The following is a 17,906-nucleotide window of genomic DNA, read 5'->3' on the forward strand; positions in this document are numbered from 1 at the left end:
CCTTGGTCTACCTTAATGCACATCCCAAACGGTGATGAAGTGACGTCGTGATTATTGTTTTAGGTTCTCATGGCTTGGCCTGGCGGTTGAGGTTTGCAGGCAGCCTCCTACCTTAGCTGTTACATGCCATCAACGTCACTTGTAAAGTTTTGGGTGAGAACAAGTGCATCGTATACCTCCTTTCCCGGATTATAGCTCCGTACTCGTCTAGCCCCTAGGCTGGAAGGAAACTGCATCCGTAGATATTGTTACATGTGCATTGGGATGACAGGTTTCACATTACAAGTAAATTATGGAATATATATAACCATGGCACGCCCACCTTTACTACTTCTAGCTTTGCCTCAGCGACAGGCTGCAAAGGCTTGAGGTAACGCAGCATGTGCGTTATGGATAACATAATGATATAGTAGAACCTCTGGGCCTCCTCTCTGCTAGGGAGGGGCGGGCGCTGGGACAGCATGAGCCCGTTGGGGCTGCTGGTTGCAACACTCTGGCTGGTGCTGCTCGTCCCAGGACAAACATCTCCCTTGGACATATGCTTTCGAAATGTCGTAGCAACTCTAGCTACTGGGTAAGATTTGCTGGTCACACACTTGCCGTGAACATTAATATCGCTTGACCGCTACGGGACGGTCTCTTTTCGCCCCACTATACCTGAAGTTTGCAAGTCCATAACAGGTGCAATAAAGTAAATGCGGCCACCAATAGTTCGAACTCCCTGCCTTGGAACGAGACCGAAGTGTTCCTGAACCTCGTCGGCCAATGCTTCATGGAGGAAAGGAGGGTGAGCGCTCATCGCCCAACAAGTCATGGCTGTAGCTAGAGTCTAACTTGGCGTTGCGGTGCTCTAGCTGGATTCGACAAACCTCTCAGAAAGCGCGGGCCGCCACGCCTGGTTTCGGAGTCTCGTAGAAACGCCAGCTGGGATACAACTACAGCCAAGCAAGTAGGCCCGCCTGCCTGGATGATGCCTTTAAAAGTTTCTAGGCGCCGATCGCTCAACAAAAACTCTGGTCCGCCATGCGTAGGCGGGTACTGGAAAGCATGCTACGACAGCAGTTGCCAGATCGCTCCAGAAGGACATGGAACACGGCTACCCCATAGCGTAGCACGTGGGGGGTTCTACCCACAGCGCTCTCTTCGCGGCGACCCCCAGCACCCAACCTCTTCCCATGCTCGCAACTCTCTTCCTCCTGCCGCTTGTGCATGCATCGTTCCTACGCACAAGTGCCGTCACCTCCTTCCTGCGCATAAAACTTCCGCGCGAAAATTTGAATACGATACCAAAATCCATAAAAAAAACATTCGACCCCCTGATTCCGATAGACCTACACTACTACGGCCGAACTCAACACTCCCGACCCACCCTTGCCATCTGCAACCTCCCAAACCCCCTTACCCCCTCGACCTTCCGTGCGCAACACCCTCTCTCCTTTTCGTATCTCAAATCTCCTTCCCTCCTCTTCCGAAAACTCCTCCGGGAGCGCATGCAGAACATCACACTGATGGCGCCCAACATGTCCTTCACGTCGTACGTGGCAACCATGAACAGTACGGTTGCCGTACTTTCTCAGAGGCTGGTTGACGGCTCCGATCTAGAGGCACATTCCCTCGACTTCATGACCGTCCCTATGGCAGCCTGGGGCCGCACCCTGTCACTGATAGGCGGCGTAGCACCCACCATTCTCGGCATGAGCAGCGACACCAGCCCGCCAGGAGAAGTTGACGGATGGATGGTGGGTCGGCCAGAGCCCACCCTGGAGCGTTGGGTTTCCTTCTTGTTAAGGGCGGGATGGCGGGGGCGGCGGGACAGGACCCGATAGAGATAGATACCGGCAACGGCGCCTGATCTGGCAAGTGTCCTCATTTGGACATGCCTGCTAGAGAGCACGCAGGCCCTGCTTAGCAAGGTCTCCTGGCGCTCTCCACTTTGTTCCGCCGCAATCCGCAGAGGGTGAAGGAAAGCGGAAGGTAAATTAAGCACCCTGCTTGGCGTAATTTTGGCTTTCGGTCCGCGTTTCCCGTCCGTGCTGTGGCAGGTCGATCCCATCGCACTGGCGGATCTGTACGACTCAGGTCAAACGTTGGATCTCAGCGGCCTGATTCAGGAGATGCCGTACAGGCAGCAGCTGGAATGGTTTGGCATCCACCGGCTGTTCCGGGGCAATGTGGTGGTGGACGAGGGCACGGTGGCCTCCATCCCGCTGGGGGGTCTGGTGTACCAGGTGGGGGGGCAGGGTGGGAGCGGGAAGGGGAGGGGAGGGAAGGGGGAGCGGGAAGGGGGAGCGGGAAAATTGTTCGAATGAGTTATCTGAGTACTTACGTTGCTGCTTTTCGAGCCTGCAAATCGAGGCTTGTGTGGAGCCGTCCATATGCTGGTGATATGGGGATGGCCCTGCGGGCGACGCGACCTCAGACCTCCGTCCCCCCTTTTCCCTCCCCTTACCGTTGTCACGGCCACCGCCATTGATACTGACGCTGGCGGTGGCCCGCTGCGCGCCTGCATACATACACCCATACATTCGTACAGATGTACTACAGGCGTGACGTACTCCAGAAGCGCGGACTGTCACCACCCGTGACCTGGGACGACTTTTTGCTGGTAGCTGCAGCTGTGAACGGCACTGACATGAACGGTGATGGACACCCGGACTACGGCGTGTGCCTGCAGCGCCCCAGATGTGAGTCATATGTGCCGTACGCGGTGGGCGAGGTTGTGGGGTCTGAGGACCTGAGAGGGAGGGAGGGCCAGCCCGGCAGCCCGGCACCCCAACACCCCCCCGCTCAGACCCTTCACCCTTCACCATCTACACGTACACTCTTGCCCTGGAAGCAGCAGCTTCACTCGTTCGTGGTTCGTCTTTCCCCCTCTACACGTCACCTCGCCGCCTGAACGCCCAGCAGGGTGATCTTCACTTCAATACCCTACTTTAATATCTACAACAAGGAAAATGTATTTACATTACTCCACGCTAATACCTATGAAATGAATGAATGAATTTATAGACTACCAACGAAATTGGTACGTCTGCATCCATCGTCAATGGGAAACACACATGTACGATATGCGGTACGTGTACGGCAAACTACGTTTCCCTAACATCCCCTAACCAAAGCGCAGCTGCATCCATGCCTACATATCTACACGCTTACGATGTACATACATGCATGCATGCATCCCTGCATACAACATACAGATTGCATTAACGGCTTCATACATGCCTGCATGCCTGCCTGCCTACATACATACAGATTGCTTCAACGGCTTTAGCCTTGCCGCCATCTGGTCATCCTTCATTCAGAGCGAGGGCACCCATCAGGGCGCCTTCTTCGACCCCGACAGCCTGCAACCCCTGGTCAACAACAGCGCCATGCGGCGAGCCATGGAAATCTTTGCGGATCTGCGCGCCTTCGGGCCCCCCGACGAGACCACCGCGCCGTGCCTGCCCTATAACGCCCGCTTCGTGCGCGGCGAGTGCGCTTTGACCCTGAGCTGGGGCTACCAGCTGAAGGCCAATCTGTTCCTGGACGGGTCTCGTGTGCGCGACAACGTTGGCGTGGCGCTGTTACCGGGGAGCAGCGAGGTGCGAAGGGGGCAGCGGCGGTGCGGTGTGGAGCAGGGGGGAGTGTATGTGGGGGTGTAAGGGACTTGGGGTTGGGGGGAACGACCGAAAACACACAGCCACGTATATACATTCGCCTAGCCGCCAACCACTAACCGCCAACTACCAACCAACTGGTAACCAACTGGTGCAGGTTCTCAACCGTATGACCGGCGAGCTAGTTAACTGCACCTCACGGACAGTGTGCCCCTTCGCGGAGGAGCTTGTAACCGCCAGCAACGCAGTCGCCGTACAGCTCGTCAACCGTGCGCCGTACCTTGCCGTATCCACTGCGTCCGCTGGCATCTCTGCCAAAGCGAATGTCTGGCACCAAACAGCGCTCCTTAACTTTTTCTCTTACCTTGCCTCGCGGAATGTGTCTTGGGAACTCGTTACCAGCCGCTACACGGAACTGGCTCCGTACAGGTACGGATGCGCCGTACGATGTACAACCTTTGGTGGATCCCACTTGGTGTCGTGCCCCTATCCTCATCGGGTTTCCACCCTATCATCCTAGTGCCTTTTGCGCAAAAGGGAGGGACGATGAGCCATCGGGGGGTATTTATCGGGGATACCCTAGTTTGTGGGTCTCTACTGATTAACATCGTGGTCGCCGATGCTCGTTAGATCGTACACCATACCTAGCGCGTGTCACTAGGGCCGCGTTGGAACGGATGTATGCACGCACATACACACACGCCTCACCCACGTCCTTTGTCCTGGTTCTGTACGGCACCCCATGGCGTTTGGAAGCTCTGCTCACATGGTGCTCTTGTGTCTTCCTTCTCTGGCATCCTCATCTTTTGTTTCAGTATGCGGGCTGCTGTGTTCGTGCTGCAGGTACGAGCATTTTGATCCGTCGTACGTGGGCGAGTGGGTACGGCGGGGTTATCCCGAGCCCATCATTCGGGAGTTCCTGGATGTCATGAAGCGTCAGGTGCGCGTCATCAGCTTGTGGTCGTACGATTGGTTGATAAGGGGGTGCTGCATAAGATATTAATATAAAGTATGCAACAGCATTGCACGGGGCTACCTAGAGAAAAAAAGAAAAGAAATGTATTTGAATCGATCATATTTATGACGCGAGGAATTTATGAGGGCGTAGGTACGGGCTTAAAGGTTTTGTCATATGTTCAATGGTAATTCAGTAATAATTCAGCAATAATTCAGCAATAATTCAGTAATAATTCAGTAATAATTCAGTAATAATTCAGTAACAATTCAGTAATAATTCAGCAATAATTCAGCAATAATTCAGTAATAATTCAGTAATAATTCAGTAATAATTCAGCAATAATTCAGTAACAGTTCAGTAATAATTCAGCAATAATTCAGTAATAATTCAGCAATAATTCAGCAATAATTCAGTAATAATTCAGTAATAATTCAGTAATAATTCAGCAATAATTCAGTAACAGTTCAGTAACAATTCAGTAATACTTTTCACCCCCCCACACACACACACGCGTGCGTGTGCGTTCGCCTCCATGCGCCGTTGCAGCTGGATTCCAGCAACGTGATGGTGGAGGTGCGCACCGTGCAAGCCTACGCCTACCGGCGCCTGCTGGACGTGTACGCGACTCACCTAAGCAACCAGGAGATGACTGTCACGACCGCCATGACCAAGCTGGCTGAGGAACTGTACGGAGTGTACGGCCCGCACAACCCGCGGTTCGACACCATCCGGCGGCTGTACCGCTACAGGTACGGCAAAACCGACAAAACATTGCTGCTCCTGTTGTTGCTGTTGCTCCTGCTGCTGCTGTTGCTGCTGGTGTCTGCTGATATCTGCTGATATCTGCGGTAATTATTGCAGTGTGGGCTGCTGCTGGAGCCTGCCTGCCTGCCTGACTGACTGTTGGTTGACTACCTGACTAACTAACTGATTGGGTTATTGGATGACTGGGTGATTCGAGCTCCATCGTCAATCACCCGGAATCTGTTTTCCCCAGAGGTATCCCCCAACTTAGGGGGCCCGCCGACCGGGGGGACCTTTATTTCCGTGCATCAGTTCGCGCCAGTGCTGCTCCTGCCCAGCCGCCTCCGAAACCATGCTTGCTTTAGAAAAAACTTACATATTCCATACATATATTCGTCACCCTTTTCACTGCGCATCCTGATGTTGTTGTTCCTGTTGTTGTTCCTGTTGTTGTTGTTGTTGCTGCTGCTGCTGCTGCTGCTGCTGATGGTAACGGGAAGTTTACCCCTATACCCACCTCCTGCCTCACCCCCTCCCTCACCTTGTGTTTTCGTGGCCCCTCTGGGCCATCGCGACCGACCCCACCACGCCACCACGTGGATTGGGCTTATCTGACTTATGCACATACATACAAACATACACACACGCGCAGCATCGGCCTTAGCGACTTCCACTCAACAAGCAGCTCGGACGCGGGCACTCAGGGCACCGGCAACCAGGCCGTCGTGTATTTTGCGGTGGTGATTCCCGTGGTTGTGGTCGTTCTTCTTGCCGCCGCGGTGGCGGCGGCGGCCGCTGTGTACTACACTGTACTGCGGCGCCGGCGGCGGCTGCAGCACCGGCGGCGTCACGGTCCGACGGAACACCCGGGACTGGGCGATGACACTACGGTGGGCGTATGGCCGGGTTGGGGGGGGGGGAGGCTGGGGGATGGGAAGGGGGGTCCAGGAGAATGTGTATGTGTGTGTATGTGTGTGTGTGTCCAAAGCTCTGACGATTGGTGGCGCCGTTTCCATCGGGGCGCCTTTTCCATAATGCAGTGCGCCGCACGGCGCATGGGAATCTTTATTCATATCCCTCTCTCGTCCCTCTTCTCGTCCCCCTCTCGTCCCTCCGCATATCCACTCGGGCGGTGCTCCCCCCCCCAGCTCGTGGTGTCAGATGTGGAGGGCAGCACGGTGAGCGGTGACATGACTGGGGGGGGGGGGCGGGGGAGGGGGCTGTGGACACGTGTGTGAGGGGCTGGAGGGGGCGGGGGCGGGGAGCTGTGTGCGGGATGGTATGTGTGTGTGACCCTGTGTGTGTGTTTTGGTAGTCAGTGGGAACGTGAATGCGGGGGATGCGGGGTGGGGCCTAGGTAGGCGGGCGGGAGGGTGCACGGGGGGGTGCGCGAGCTGCCTTGCCTAATTTCAACCCTCAACACCTTCTAGGGTCTAGACGCTAGTCTGTGTGTCTGTGTGTGCCTGTGTGTCTGTCTGTCTGTCTGTCTGTCTGTCTGTCTGTCCTCTGTTGCCCCTCCCGTTGTGTGGTCCGTTGTCTCCGCGGTCCAGAGATTCCTCCGTGGGACTGTCAGCCAGCGGGGCTCTGCCACCGGTCTGCACATACAGACATACATACAGAATACATACACACACGTACGCGCCGCTCCCACCTACCCTGGCGGTCGCAGGTGCTGTGGGAGGCAATCCCGCCCGGGGTGATGGACGTCGTGTTCAATCTGCACCACGATTGCATGCGCCGTACAGCTGTACGATTCGGCGGTTACGAATCTCAGACGGAGGGTGAGTCGTCGGGGGGCCGGGGGAAAGAAATAGCGGGAAGAAGGGTTGCAAACGAGTGAGTTAGGCTAGGGAGAGGTAGCTGTGTACGTATGTATGTATGTGCGCATGTGTAATGGCTGTGTGTGTGGGAGGGGGGCCCTGTAGTTGTATGTGGCTGTGGGGGACATGTGTGCGCGTGTGAGCGGCTGTGTATGGACGTGACGGCGTGTTGGGGGCAGGTGGACGGTCCGAAGAGAAGGAGGGTGTCGAGGGGCTACAAGGGGGGCTGCAAACAGCTGCAAGCAGAGGGATCGGAAGCGGACCTTATTGTGCTGCGTTTTTTGCGTTACCTTGGCTTCGATGTTTCGCTTTGCCTCTCCTCCCCGCCTTTCCAATCCCTCGTCGTTCTATTTCCGTTGGCCCGCCAGGCGATTCTTTCATCATCGCCTTCTTCTCCGCCAACGATGCCGTACAGTTTGCTCTTGCCGTACAACAGGCCCTTCTGGACGAGCCGTGGCCGCGTGAGCTGTTGGCGCATGAAAAGTGCCGGCCGCTGTGGCTGGCGCGGTCCGGCGTTGACGTGCCCTTGGATCTCCCTCTAGAGCCAGCGGCGGCGCAGCAGCATCGCAACAGCATGCCGTACAGCACCAACGAAGGAAGCCGTCACGGCGCGCTGCAGCCCGGAACGCAGCAGGGCAGCTTCGCTTCCACTGCCGCCCATGGTGGCGGCGGAACTGGCGGCCTGGCGGGATTCTCGGCGCCGACGTGCGATGGCGGCAACGGCGCCGCCGCCGCCGCCGCCGCCGCCGCGGCGGCGGAGCCGGAGGTTGCGGCGTCTGAGCCCGTTGCAGTACAGTCAAAATTCAATAAATTGCTGGCTACTAGGTGGGGCTCACGGCGGCGAGTGTACTGCACCAATGGGGGCAGCGGCGGCGGCGCCGTCGCCGCCGTGACGCATACAGCGAGCACCGACCCGGGAAGCACCTCCAGGATTGCTAGTGGCGGGAACGGCGAAGGACTGTTCGCGCATTTGCGGCGGTCTGCGAGCGGCGGACCGGGCGCGACGGCGGCGGCTTCGTCCCCGGTGCCGCCGACGGCAATGATGAGTGCCGTGGCCGCAGCGGCAGCAGTCGCCCCGCCGCCGCCGCCGCCGCTGCTGCCTTTACGCATCGAGACTGTCGGCGAAGCGTTGCGAGCCTTATGGCGCGAGGTTCCCGCCCACATCGCCGACCCAGCGCTCAGCGGCACTAGCGGTACGGCACGTTGGCATGGCGTCAAGGCAGTTTTTCGGGGATCCTTTCCGTACAGGCATTCGACGGCTCCGGCGCCGCCTCAACTGCCAACATTGACGATGGCGGCTTCTTCGGTAGCCGCTGCTGCCGTACTCGGGGGGTCAGCGGAGGCGGGATCGGCGACGGCGACTGCGGCAACAAAGGCGACGGCAACGGCGACGGCATTAGTGGCGGCGTCGGCGTCGTTCCCGCTGCCGTTCAACCGCTCCCGCTCCTTGCCCGCCAGCTCGCAAAGGGTGTCAGCATGCAAAGAGGACGACGCAACGTCGCCGGCCGTAACTACGGATGCCAATGTCGTTGGCGATACTGGCGGCGGCGGCGGCGACGTTGACGGCGCCGGAGATGTCAATGTCACTGGCGTCGTCGTCGGCAGCCTCGACGGCGACGGCGACGCCGACGGCGCACACAGGACCATATCTGACGTCGATCGTGGCGCGCAGTACGAATCGTCCGGCGCAACGCCACCGGCGGCTATTCGAAAGCCTTACAGCTTCGGCTCTGTCGTACACGCGACTGCGGGTCAGGCTGGCGCAACGATTGGCAGTTTCGCTGCCAGCCGAAGTAAATCGTGTGGTGGCAGGCGCTTCTCTTCAGGCGCCATCGCCGTCAGCTTCGGCCTGCCTCGATCCGCAAGCGCCGGTACGGGCCGCCGTACTGGCGGCGCCGCCGACCTGGCGGCTGCGACGGCGCCGCCGCCACAGCCGCCGTTGGTTAGCCCATTGCGATGGAGCTCGGCGCAACGGATGCTGCACATGCAGTCGCACTCGCACCCGTACAAGGGAACATCTGTGAACGGGGCTGGGGGGGGGCCTGGCGGCGAATTAGGCTACCAAGCCGCCGCCCACTCCGCCTCCGTCACTGCCGTGCCGTCGCCGCCGTACTGCACGCTCGTGAAACGGGGCTTGCTCGTCCGCATAGGTGCGATAGTGGTAGATGACGCGATGTCGCGGTGTACGACATTTTGGGTTTGAAGGGAATTGGGACTGGGGGAGCAGGACCCTGTTGGAGTACGGACGCAGCCGTTACGCCCGTGCCGTACGGCGGCACACGGTTTCATGGGGTTTGGCACGTTGGCTTTGTTACTTCGTCACGTTGGTTGTGATCAGACTACCAGACCTGCGCAGACCGTTGGGACGACCTAGGAATCTAACCCCGCCTGGGGCCCTTTTGTCGTGTACGGCATCCGGTCGTGACGGAGCAACGGACTGTGTTTCGAAGTCCCCAGCTTCCACTTTTTTCGCTGTTTTGTCGTACATACAGCCGTTGAAAACACCTGACCACCCTCATCGCCGTATGTGCCGCGTGCATGGCTGCAGGCATGCACACAGGTGTACGACACCGGTCTGATCTGGTGTACAGCGACGTCGCGAAGCGGATGAAGTACAGCGGTGAAGTGCTGGCGGCCGCCAAGGCCATCAGCGACGCCGCCAATGGCGGCGACGTGCTCATCGGTACGGCAACCCTCGACCGTCTTGATCCTGACGTGCTGACTAAGCGCTGCCGCCTGCTGTACACCGGCCGCCACGTGCTTCACGGCGGCGACGCCGACGCCGCGGCGGCAGCGCCGCCAACGTTGACGCACCCGCCGCCGCCGCCACAACCTGGCGCAGTCGCGGACTTGTATGCGCTGTACAGCCCGCGGCTCTTTCCGCGAGTTTGGCATTACCGTCCGCCGCGTACGCAGCTATCGTTGGGGCTGTCCGTTATGGAGGCGCCGCTTGGACGAGTGTCGTACGGGCTGTTGGTTTGCCACGGCCTGTGTAATATGGCGGCGGCGGGCCACGATACGGCCGTGGTTTCGGAGGCACACACCGCATTGACGGCCGTCAGCGAAGACCAGCTGCGCGCTTGTCATGGGGTGCCGGCGGCGCCGCCGTCTGCGGTTGGCGGCGCCGGCGCCGTCGTCGGTGCTTTTCGCAACCCATACCACGCTATTCTTTGGGCCTTACAGGCGCAGGAGGACTTGCTGCGGTTTCCTTGGAGCCGGGAGCTTCTGGCGCATGAGCAATTTGAGGCAATTGTCGTACCGGCGGCGGCGGCTAAGGCCCTTATTGGCGGCAGCGGCGAAGGTGGCGGCGGCGGGGCCGAAGGGCTAACGGATGTACGGTCCTCGCACGCGATGACGGCGGCGGGGCCGACGCCCTCGCATGCAGCAGCACAGGCGGCGGCGGCGGCAGCGGCGCCGTTTGCCCAGCGGCGGGGTCACGGACCTGGCTCCCTGCCGCCACCCTCGTCTGTGGAGGATGCAGACTTTGGATGTACGGCATCTGGACAGGGATCAACGAAATTAAGCATGGCTTCTGGAAGCTTGACTGGCGGTGGCGGCGGCTTCGTAGCCGTGATGGAGGCTGCAACGGAAGCTGCGGCGGCGGCGGCGGCGGTTGCAGTGTCTCCGGCGCCGCCAGCCCCGCAGGTCAGTAGCGCTCGGAGGACCTTCCGGAATCTTGTCGTGAAAGGCCATAGCGGGAATTCACCCTCGGCGGGCTGCAATAGTAGCCCAGCCGGCGGTGCCACCAGCAGCGGAATGGGACCCGGCGGCGGCGGCGGCGGTGGCGGCTGGGCCGTTGGATGGAATGGCAGTGGGGCATCGACGCGGCTGCGTCAAAGCGCGCCGAGCCATATGCCGCCGCCGCTGCAGCGTCAGGCCACTCCGGCAGTGTCCTCATTGGCGATGGCGGCGGCGGCAAATGCCGCCAGGTCGGAGACGGGTGCCACGTCGGCACCGCTCGGTATGGTCAATTACGGCTCTACTTTGTCCACCATGCCGTACGACGTTAGTTATGCGGTGTCGACGACTGATGGCGAACCTGACTACAGAAATGCCATGACGTGGACGTCGGGCGTTTGCTTTTCGCGCGCGCATACGCATACACCGCCGTCGCCGCCGCCGCCAACTCGCACCGCGACGACACCTCCGCCCAGTCCATTCCCTGCACGGCCGCCAGGAAAGCACGTGGGCACTACGACTACCTGGGCAATATCGGAGGAGAGTGATGCGCAACGGTCGCAACCGGCGGCGGCGGCGGCCGCGGCCGCCTTGTCGGCTACCGCTGCCACAGCTCCTCCCCCGGCGGCGGCGTCGGTGGCGGCAGCAGCTGCCGCCAGTGGCGCTGAGGGCGATATGGTGTTGTACCGCGGTCCGCGGATCAAAGCCGCCATCAGCTTCGGGCCGTTAAAGGCTTCTCTGGATCCATTGACTGGTACGACATCGTGTGGATTGAAGGGAGGGAAAGACCGTGGTATCATTACTTAGGGTTTTTTGACATATACACGGGTGTTTGACATATCCTCGGGTGTTTGAGGAGTGATGAAATGGGAGGTGGCCCCCCATCATATGGACGGTGTAGGACGTGATAATATCAACTTGCGAGCTGACCAGGAACTAAGTTGATGCGCCGTTGATCCGCTAGATTTGGTTGGATGCTGGTGGTGAGTTGCCGAACCCAACGAATACATTCTGAAGTCGGATGGGGTGACGGATTAGGGTGCCCCTCTAGCAGGGGAGAGCAGGGACTGCCCCGGGAAAGGGGGCCGCTGGCGAAGTTAACCACCCTGTAACAACATACATATACACATGTGAGATGTGATGAAACAACCCGACCTGTGCCCCCCGATTTGATCCGCCTCCCTCCTAATTCTCTTTGGAAAAATAATGTGTAACAGGCCGCGTCCGCTACGAGGGCAAAGCGGCGTCGTACGCTGCCAAGATGGTGTCGTACGCTTCGGTTGGCATGGTGGTTGCATCGGTTGAGGCCGTGGAAGCGGGGCACGCCGAGGAGAGCGAAGGTGGGCACTGCTTGGTCGGTTCGATGTTGGGGCTGATGCACTAAAACGGGTTACGCCTAGACCCAATCTGTTTTCACGGGATTGAATTCTGTTTGAATTCTGTTTAAAGTGCGCTTGAATTCTGTTTGAATTGTGCTTAAATTGTGCTTGAATTCTGTTTGAATTGCGCTTGAATTATGTTTGAATCCTGTTTATATTCTGTTTGAACTCTGCTTGAATGGTGTTTGAATGGTGTTTATATTCTGTTTGAATCCTGTTTATAATCTGTTTGAGTTTTGTTTAAATTCTGTTTGAACTGTTTACTACAGAACGGGCATTCACCAACGTTGCGACGCGTTGTTTTGTTTTGCTTCACAGGTTGTGGTGCTGCTGGTGGTGAATTCCCCCGTGAGCACCGCCAAACCAGCACAGGGTGCGACATCAGGGGCACGCCACCCGTCGACACCACCGCCACCGACGGCGATCCGTGTAGTACGACATTGCGCCCGTCGGCAACGCTGACGGCGGTGGGCCGCCAGGAGTCAGGTCACGAGGACCCGGAGGGTCCTTCCGCCGCAATGGCGGCGGCGGCGGCTGCCGCCGCGGCGGCGCTTCTGAACCTCGCGCCGGGGGCCGACGGCGACGGCGGTGGCGCCGTACTGCATCGCAGCAGCAGCTTATTGGACACTGTTTTTCTAACGGACCCGTCGATCCAGCCGGGTACGGCACCGACCAGCCGTGACGCTGGACCAAGCTACCACAGCGGCGACATACAGCTGACCGCCGGGCAGCGAGGCGGCCGTACGCCGTACATCATACCGTACATGCATCAGCATCCCCAGCTGACGGCTGATGCCGACAACGATATTTGCTGCAGCAACAGCAGTCAGCTGCTTGCCGCCGGCGGCGGCGGTGGCGGCGGCGGCGGGTCCCGCCTTCCGTCTGGGTACAGCACACCCTTTTCGGGGGGAAGCTACACGTACTCACAAAACCCTCTGTACTGCACGCCGCTGAAGCCGGAGAGCCGCGCCGCGTCCCGTACAGCGCGAACGATGTCAAATCTTAACCCAGATAGCCGCCAGGCGTCGCGTACGGCACTGCAACAGCCAAGCGGCTCCGCCGCCTGTGCAGGCGCCGGTGGCGGCGGCGGCGTGGGGCATGGGGGACCGTGCTCGGCGGGTACGACGACGGAAGCGGGATCCGTCTGGACTGGTGGGCGATCCAGCGTGCTGCTACAGCCGCCGCCGGGGCTGAACGGCTGTAGTGATTCCTCGTTGCCGCCGATGGCGGCGGTCATGTGGCGACGGTCTTTGCCGGGCACGGCGGTGGCCGTGGGAACGGTGACTTTCGCCGCCGCCGCCGCCGCCGCCGGCGTCAGCATGTCAGAGGATGACCCAGCGGATGCGGTAACTGAATGTACGGATGGCTCCCGGCGGCAGGTACGGCCTGGCGTTAGTGCAAGTATCTCCACGCGGCCGTTGTCGCTGCCGTCGCCGTCACTGCTGCCGTCACCGTTGGCGTATGAGCACCATGAGAACCCTCCGCCGACGTTGGCTCCGTACATGCTCCCGCCGCAGGCACCTCCGCCGCCGCCACCGCCGCCGCTGCCGATCTACGCGGAGCCGACGCTGCTGCTGAGACGGCTTGAGACGCTAGGGGACATGGACGGCGGAGCGGCGGAAGCGGCGACGGAGGAGGAGCCCGACGGAGGCCGAGAGGACGAAGACCAGAAGGAGGGGGAGGAGGAGGCAGACGTGGCGCTAAAGCTGCCCCCGCAAAAGCAGCTGGCAGTAGCAGTAACGGCGGGGGCGCCGCAACACGCAAACGATCCTCCACCTAGCGTTCATGACTCGGAGGCAACACGAGGCTTCGCTGCGGTGCGCCGTGTCCGGGAATCGGAGCTATGGCGGCAACTGAGCGGGGATGCAGTTGCCGGTGGCGGCGGCGGCGGCGGCGGCAGAACAGAGAATTCTGGGGCGGGTGTCGCCCGCGCTGCCAACGATATCGACGACGGCGGTGGTGTGGCAGTAGCAGCTGTAACGGAGGGGCACGGCTCGGCCTCTCCGCTCCGGAACCAGGATCCTGTGAGCCGCCGCTTCCCGGACTTACACACGGGCGGTGGGAGCGGATTCCCAGCAGCCTGCCCGACGGAGTCCGCGTTCGGTGGTGCTGCAGGTCGGAGCCGCGCCGGCGGCGGTGCGAATGCTGATGCCTTTGTCGTCATGGCCGTCAAAGCGCCGCCGCTAACGCGTATCCAGGCCAGCAGCGCCGCCGCCGCCGCCGCCGCCGCCGCCGCGCCCTCATTTGCGTCATCTGGCTTCGCCGCTGGTCGCGCTTCTTCGTTGCGCCATGGCGACGGCCGGACGGCGGAGGCGGAGGCAGTCATCGCCGCCGGTCTCTCGTCGTCCCTCCGCTACGGTGGCGGCGGCGGCGGCGGCGAAGGCGTCGCTGCCGCGGCTTTCGCTGCCGGCCGCGCCTCGTCCCTTCGTCACGGCGGCTATGACGGCCTTGCACCGCCGCTGCCACCCGCCGATCTCCTGCGACAGCGGCAGCAGCAGCACCTCCTGCTATTGCAGCGCGACTCGCAGCGGGTCTTCATGGGCGGCGCCGCCGCACCGGCGTCCGGCAGTCGCGCCTCGACGGCGCTGCCCAGTGTGCAGGTTATCTCACTTGGCGGTGGCGGCAGCGGCGGCGGCGGCGGCGGCAGCGGCGGCAGCGGCGGCGGCAGCGGCGGCAGCGGCGGCGGTGGTCCTGCGTCTTCGGGCCATCTCCAAGTGCAAGTTCCCAGCCTTCATCCCATCACCACCCCACACAACCAATTCCACAAGCACCAGCACCAGCACCAGCACCAGCACCAGCACCAGCACCAGCACCAGCACCAGCACCAGCACCAGCACCAGCACCAGCACCAGCACCAGCACCAGCACCAGCACCAGCACCAGCACCAGCACCAGCACCAGCACCAGCACCAGCACCAGCACCAGCACCAGCACCAGCACCAGCACCAGCAATTTGTCAGAGCCGTCGACGCGGCGCCGCTGACGGCGCCGCTACCCACGACAGTCGCTATCGGCGCCACCGGGCCCCCCGCCAACAACAACAGCAAGAGCAGTCCGGACCTGGAGCTCAGTCCAGCCGGCGGCGGCGGCGGCGGCGCTGCCGGAGGCAGCCCGGGCACAGCGCCGCCACGCTTCCCGGTGCTTATCAACGCGCCCGCCAACGTCGCCGCTGCTGGCGCTGCCGCCGTCGCTGCCGTACCGCAGCCGGTTCAACAACTGAACCATCTGAGCTCCTGGCGGAGGTCTACGAGCAGTTCCTTTGCCTCGGGAGCGAGAGGAGGAGCGGCTGCCGGCGGCGGCGGCGGCAGAAGCTCGCTATTGGGCACGTCGTCCCGTCGTTATACTCAGGGAGTTCCACCTGGCGGCGTCGGCGTCGGCGGCGGCGTCGGCGGCAGCAGCTACGACGGCGGGGCTGCTGCATCACTCCTCAGCTCCCAAGCACACTCGCGCTGCGAGGATCACCCCTCTGCCGTACACATCAGTGTCGACGGCGGCGGCAGCGGGTTTGCTGGTGGTAGCGGCGGCGGCGGTGGCGGCGGCAGCAGCCAGATGGTGTCTGGCGGCAGCGGCGGACCGTACTTTCCACAACTCGATAATGGGGGCTACCGCGGCATTGCCGCCGCCGCAGCAGCGCTGGCGGCGGCTGACGCTGCCGCTGGCGGCGGCGGCTACTGCGCGCCTTGGCTGGCGGCTACGGAGGTGCCGCCGCCGAGGTCGCAGGCTCTTACTGCGGTGGGGCTCGATGAGGTGTCCATGATGCCCGTGGCGCTGAAGAAGCGCGGCCACTCGCAGCCCTTGGTGTTGTACCTGTGCAGGTGCGTCAGTAGGTTGGGTGTGTGTGGGGGGGATGGCAGTGCGTATGCATGCATGTATGTATGTATTTATGTATATGCATGTGAGCCACTGCCGCTTCCGCCGCATTCGTTCATTCGCAGGTTTTCTAGCAGCGCTCGGACGTTCGAGATGCAGCAGCGGCTGATGAAGCTGGGGCACGGCGATCCAACTGCCGCCGCGGCCGTCGTCGCGTCGGCCGCTGCGGCTGCCGCCGCGGCCCTTGAAGAAGCTGGCGCTGCTGCGGCCGCCGCCGCCGCCGCCGTTGTGGCATCGGACTACCAACCGGGCGCCGGCAGCTGTACGGAGCCGCAGACGACGGCAGGCGGCGCGACGGCGGCGGCCCCCCGGGACACCGCCCCGGGATCGGAAGCGAGTTTGGCGCAGCTCGCCTCCGGGGCTGCGGCGGGGCACGTCACCGGTACGGATTTAGCTGCCGCTGCCGCGGCCGGCGGTAGCGGAGGCACATCGTTCTTGTCGGAACGACTCGACAAGACGTTAAAGAGCTCCGTCGTTAGCATCTTGGGCGTGTCCCGCTTCGGCGGCGACGTGTCAGCGGCGTTGTCGCCGCCGCCGCCGCCGCCGCCGCCACGGCTGCGAGCAGGTATGCTGGGTACGGCAGCCGCACGGCGGTCCAGCTTGACCGGCTTGCATTCGACTCCCCCCGCGGCTCCGCCGCCGCTGCTGGCTCGTCGGAGCCTCGGCGGCATGCTACAGAACGATCCAACATTCGCCGCCATCAATGCCGTACCTCACGCAGCCCAGCGGGGGATTTTTGGAACGTACGGCCGCGCCGTGTCATGCGCGGGGGCTGCGCCAAGTCCCGTGGGGCTTGGAAGCGGCGGCCTCCGTAGCACTGGCGGCGGGGGCGGCACCGGCGGCTTCATGAGGCGCTTTCGCCGTACGAGCTTTGATGTGGTGCCGCAGAAGCGTCGCTCAGAACGTACGGCAACGGCGGCTGCAGCGGCGGCGGCTGGAATGCTTGGCACGTACGGCATTGCACAGCCGATGGGAGAGGTGAGTCCGTGTTTTTTGCTGTTTTCTGTTCTGTACAGTTCTTGGTGTTCAAGGTCTGTGTTGTTTGGCAGGGGTTTCGGAGCATTGTAATGTAGAAACCGCTGCAGATCCGCGGCCGCTTGCAATATGTCCGTAAACTCTTTTCGTACGACGTCCTGTACGGCATGAGGCTGGAAAAACCACGGCCCCGGGGCTCCTGGTAACACGCCGAATTCATGAAGTCCCCCCCCCAAGGCAAGGTCTCGTTCGCGTCGAATAACAACCCCAACCCGAATTGGCTCTCCGAAACCACCTCTCCGAAACCACCTCTAAAACACCCTTTTCCCCCCTTTCGCCACCTCCCGGGTGGGGCCCACGCAGGTCAGGACTATGAGCGTGAAGAGGGTTCAGAGGGGAACCACCAGCGGCCCCATCATCACCCTCACGCTAGTAGGCGGCGGCGGCGTCTCGCTGGCGGCGGCTCCGCCGCTGATGGCAACGGCGACGGCGTCCGCGACCCTTCCCACTTTCCACGTACATCACGTTTACGGCGCCGCCTCCTCCTCTCCCGGCATCGCCGTCGGGGGCAGCGCCGGCGGCGGCGGCGGCGGCGGCGTGTCACCGTATGATGTGGCCAGTTTGGTGTACGGTGCACCTCAACAGCAGCATCAGCAGCCGTATCGTACCGCGCACGGCGCCACGGGGTCGCTGCTATCCGTGGGCGCGGCGGCTGCAGCGGCGGCGGCGGCGGCTGCCGGCGGCGGCGGCGGCGGGATGATGATGCAGCGGCCTCTGTACCGCTCGACAGCGGCGGCCGCCGCCATCGGCGCCGTCAACCACGGCGGTAGCTCCGACGACTCTCCTCGTGCAGTAGCTGCGCCCGGTACGGCATCCGACGT

At 61.5% G+C, this 17,906-nt stretch overlaps 1 protein-coding gene across 1 annotated transcript in view; it reads left to right on the top strand.

Annotated features, from left to right (window-relative positions):
* Window positions 1–461: 461 nt before the first annotated feature.
* The window catches only part of VOLCADRAFT_98910 (uncharacterized protein), a gene marked incomplete at both ends in the record, with an annotated part of 19,990 nt that continues 2,545 nt past the window's right edge, over window positions 462–17,906 (top strand). The window contains 21 exons of the mRNA XM_002957741.1: window positions 462–574; window positions 664–787; window positions 1,497–1,739; window positions 2,043–2,228; window positions 2,534–2,684; window positions 3,256–3,587; window positions 3,760–4,031; window positions 4,446–4,542; window positions 5,107–5,309; window positions 5,957–6,194; window positions 6,453–6,482; window positions 6,974–7,085; window positions 7,493–8,317; window positions 9,673–11,556; window positions 12,020–12,142; window positions 12,500–12,841; window positions 13,253–13,560; window positions 13,699–14,539; window positions 14,897–15,995; window positions 16,116–17,028; window positions 17,389–17,904. Of these exons, the coding sequence (XP_002957787.1) occupies window positions 462–574; window positions 664–787; window positions 1,497–1,739; window positions 2,043–2,228; window positions 2,534–2,684; window positions 3,256–3,587; window positions 3,760–4,031; window positions 4,446–4,542; window positions 5,107–5,309; window positions 5,957–6,194; window positions 6,453–6,482; window positions 6,974–7,085; window positions 7,493–8,317; window positions 9,673–11,556; window positions 12,020–12,142; window positions 12,500–12,841; window positions 13,253–13,560; window positions 13,699–14,539; window positions 14,897–15,995; window positions 16,116–17,028; window positions 17,389–17,904 (8,952 nt within the window). The remainder of the gene's footprint in view (window positions 575–663; window positions 788–1,496; window positions 1,740–2,042; window positions 2,229–2,533; window positions 2,685–3,255; window positions 3,588–3,759; window positions 4,032–4,445; window positions 4,543–5,106; window positions 5,310–5,956; window positions 6,195–6,452; window positions 6,483–6,973; window positions 7,086–7,492; window positions 8,318–9,672; window positions 11,557–12,019; window positions 12,143–12,499; window positions 12,842–13,252; window positions 13,561–13,698; window positions 14,540–14,896; window positions 15,996–16,115; window positions 17,029–17,388; window positions 17,905–17,906) is intronic.

The sequence above is a fragment of the Volvox carteri genome (genome assembly GCF_000143455.1).
Source record: "Volvox carteri f. nagariensis unplaced genomic scaffold VOLCAscaffold_79, whole genome shotgun sequence".
Classification (NCBI taxonomy): Eukaryota; Viridiplantae; Chlorophyta; class Chlorophyceae; order Chlamydomonadales; family Volvocaceae; genus Volvox; species Volvox carteri.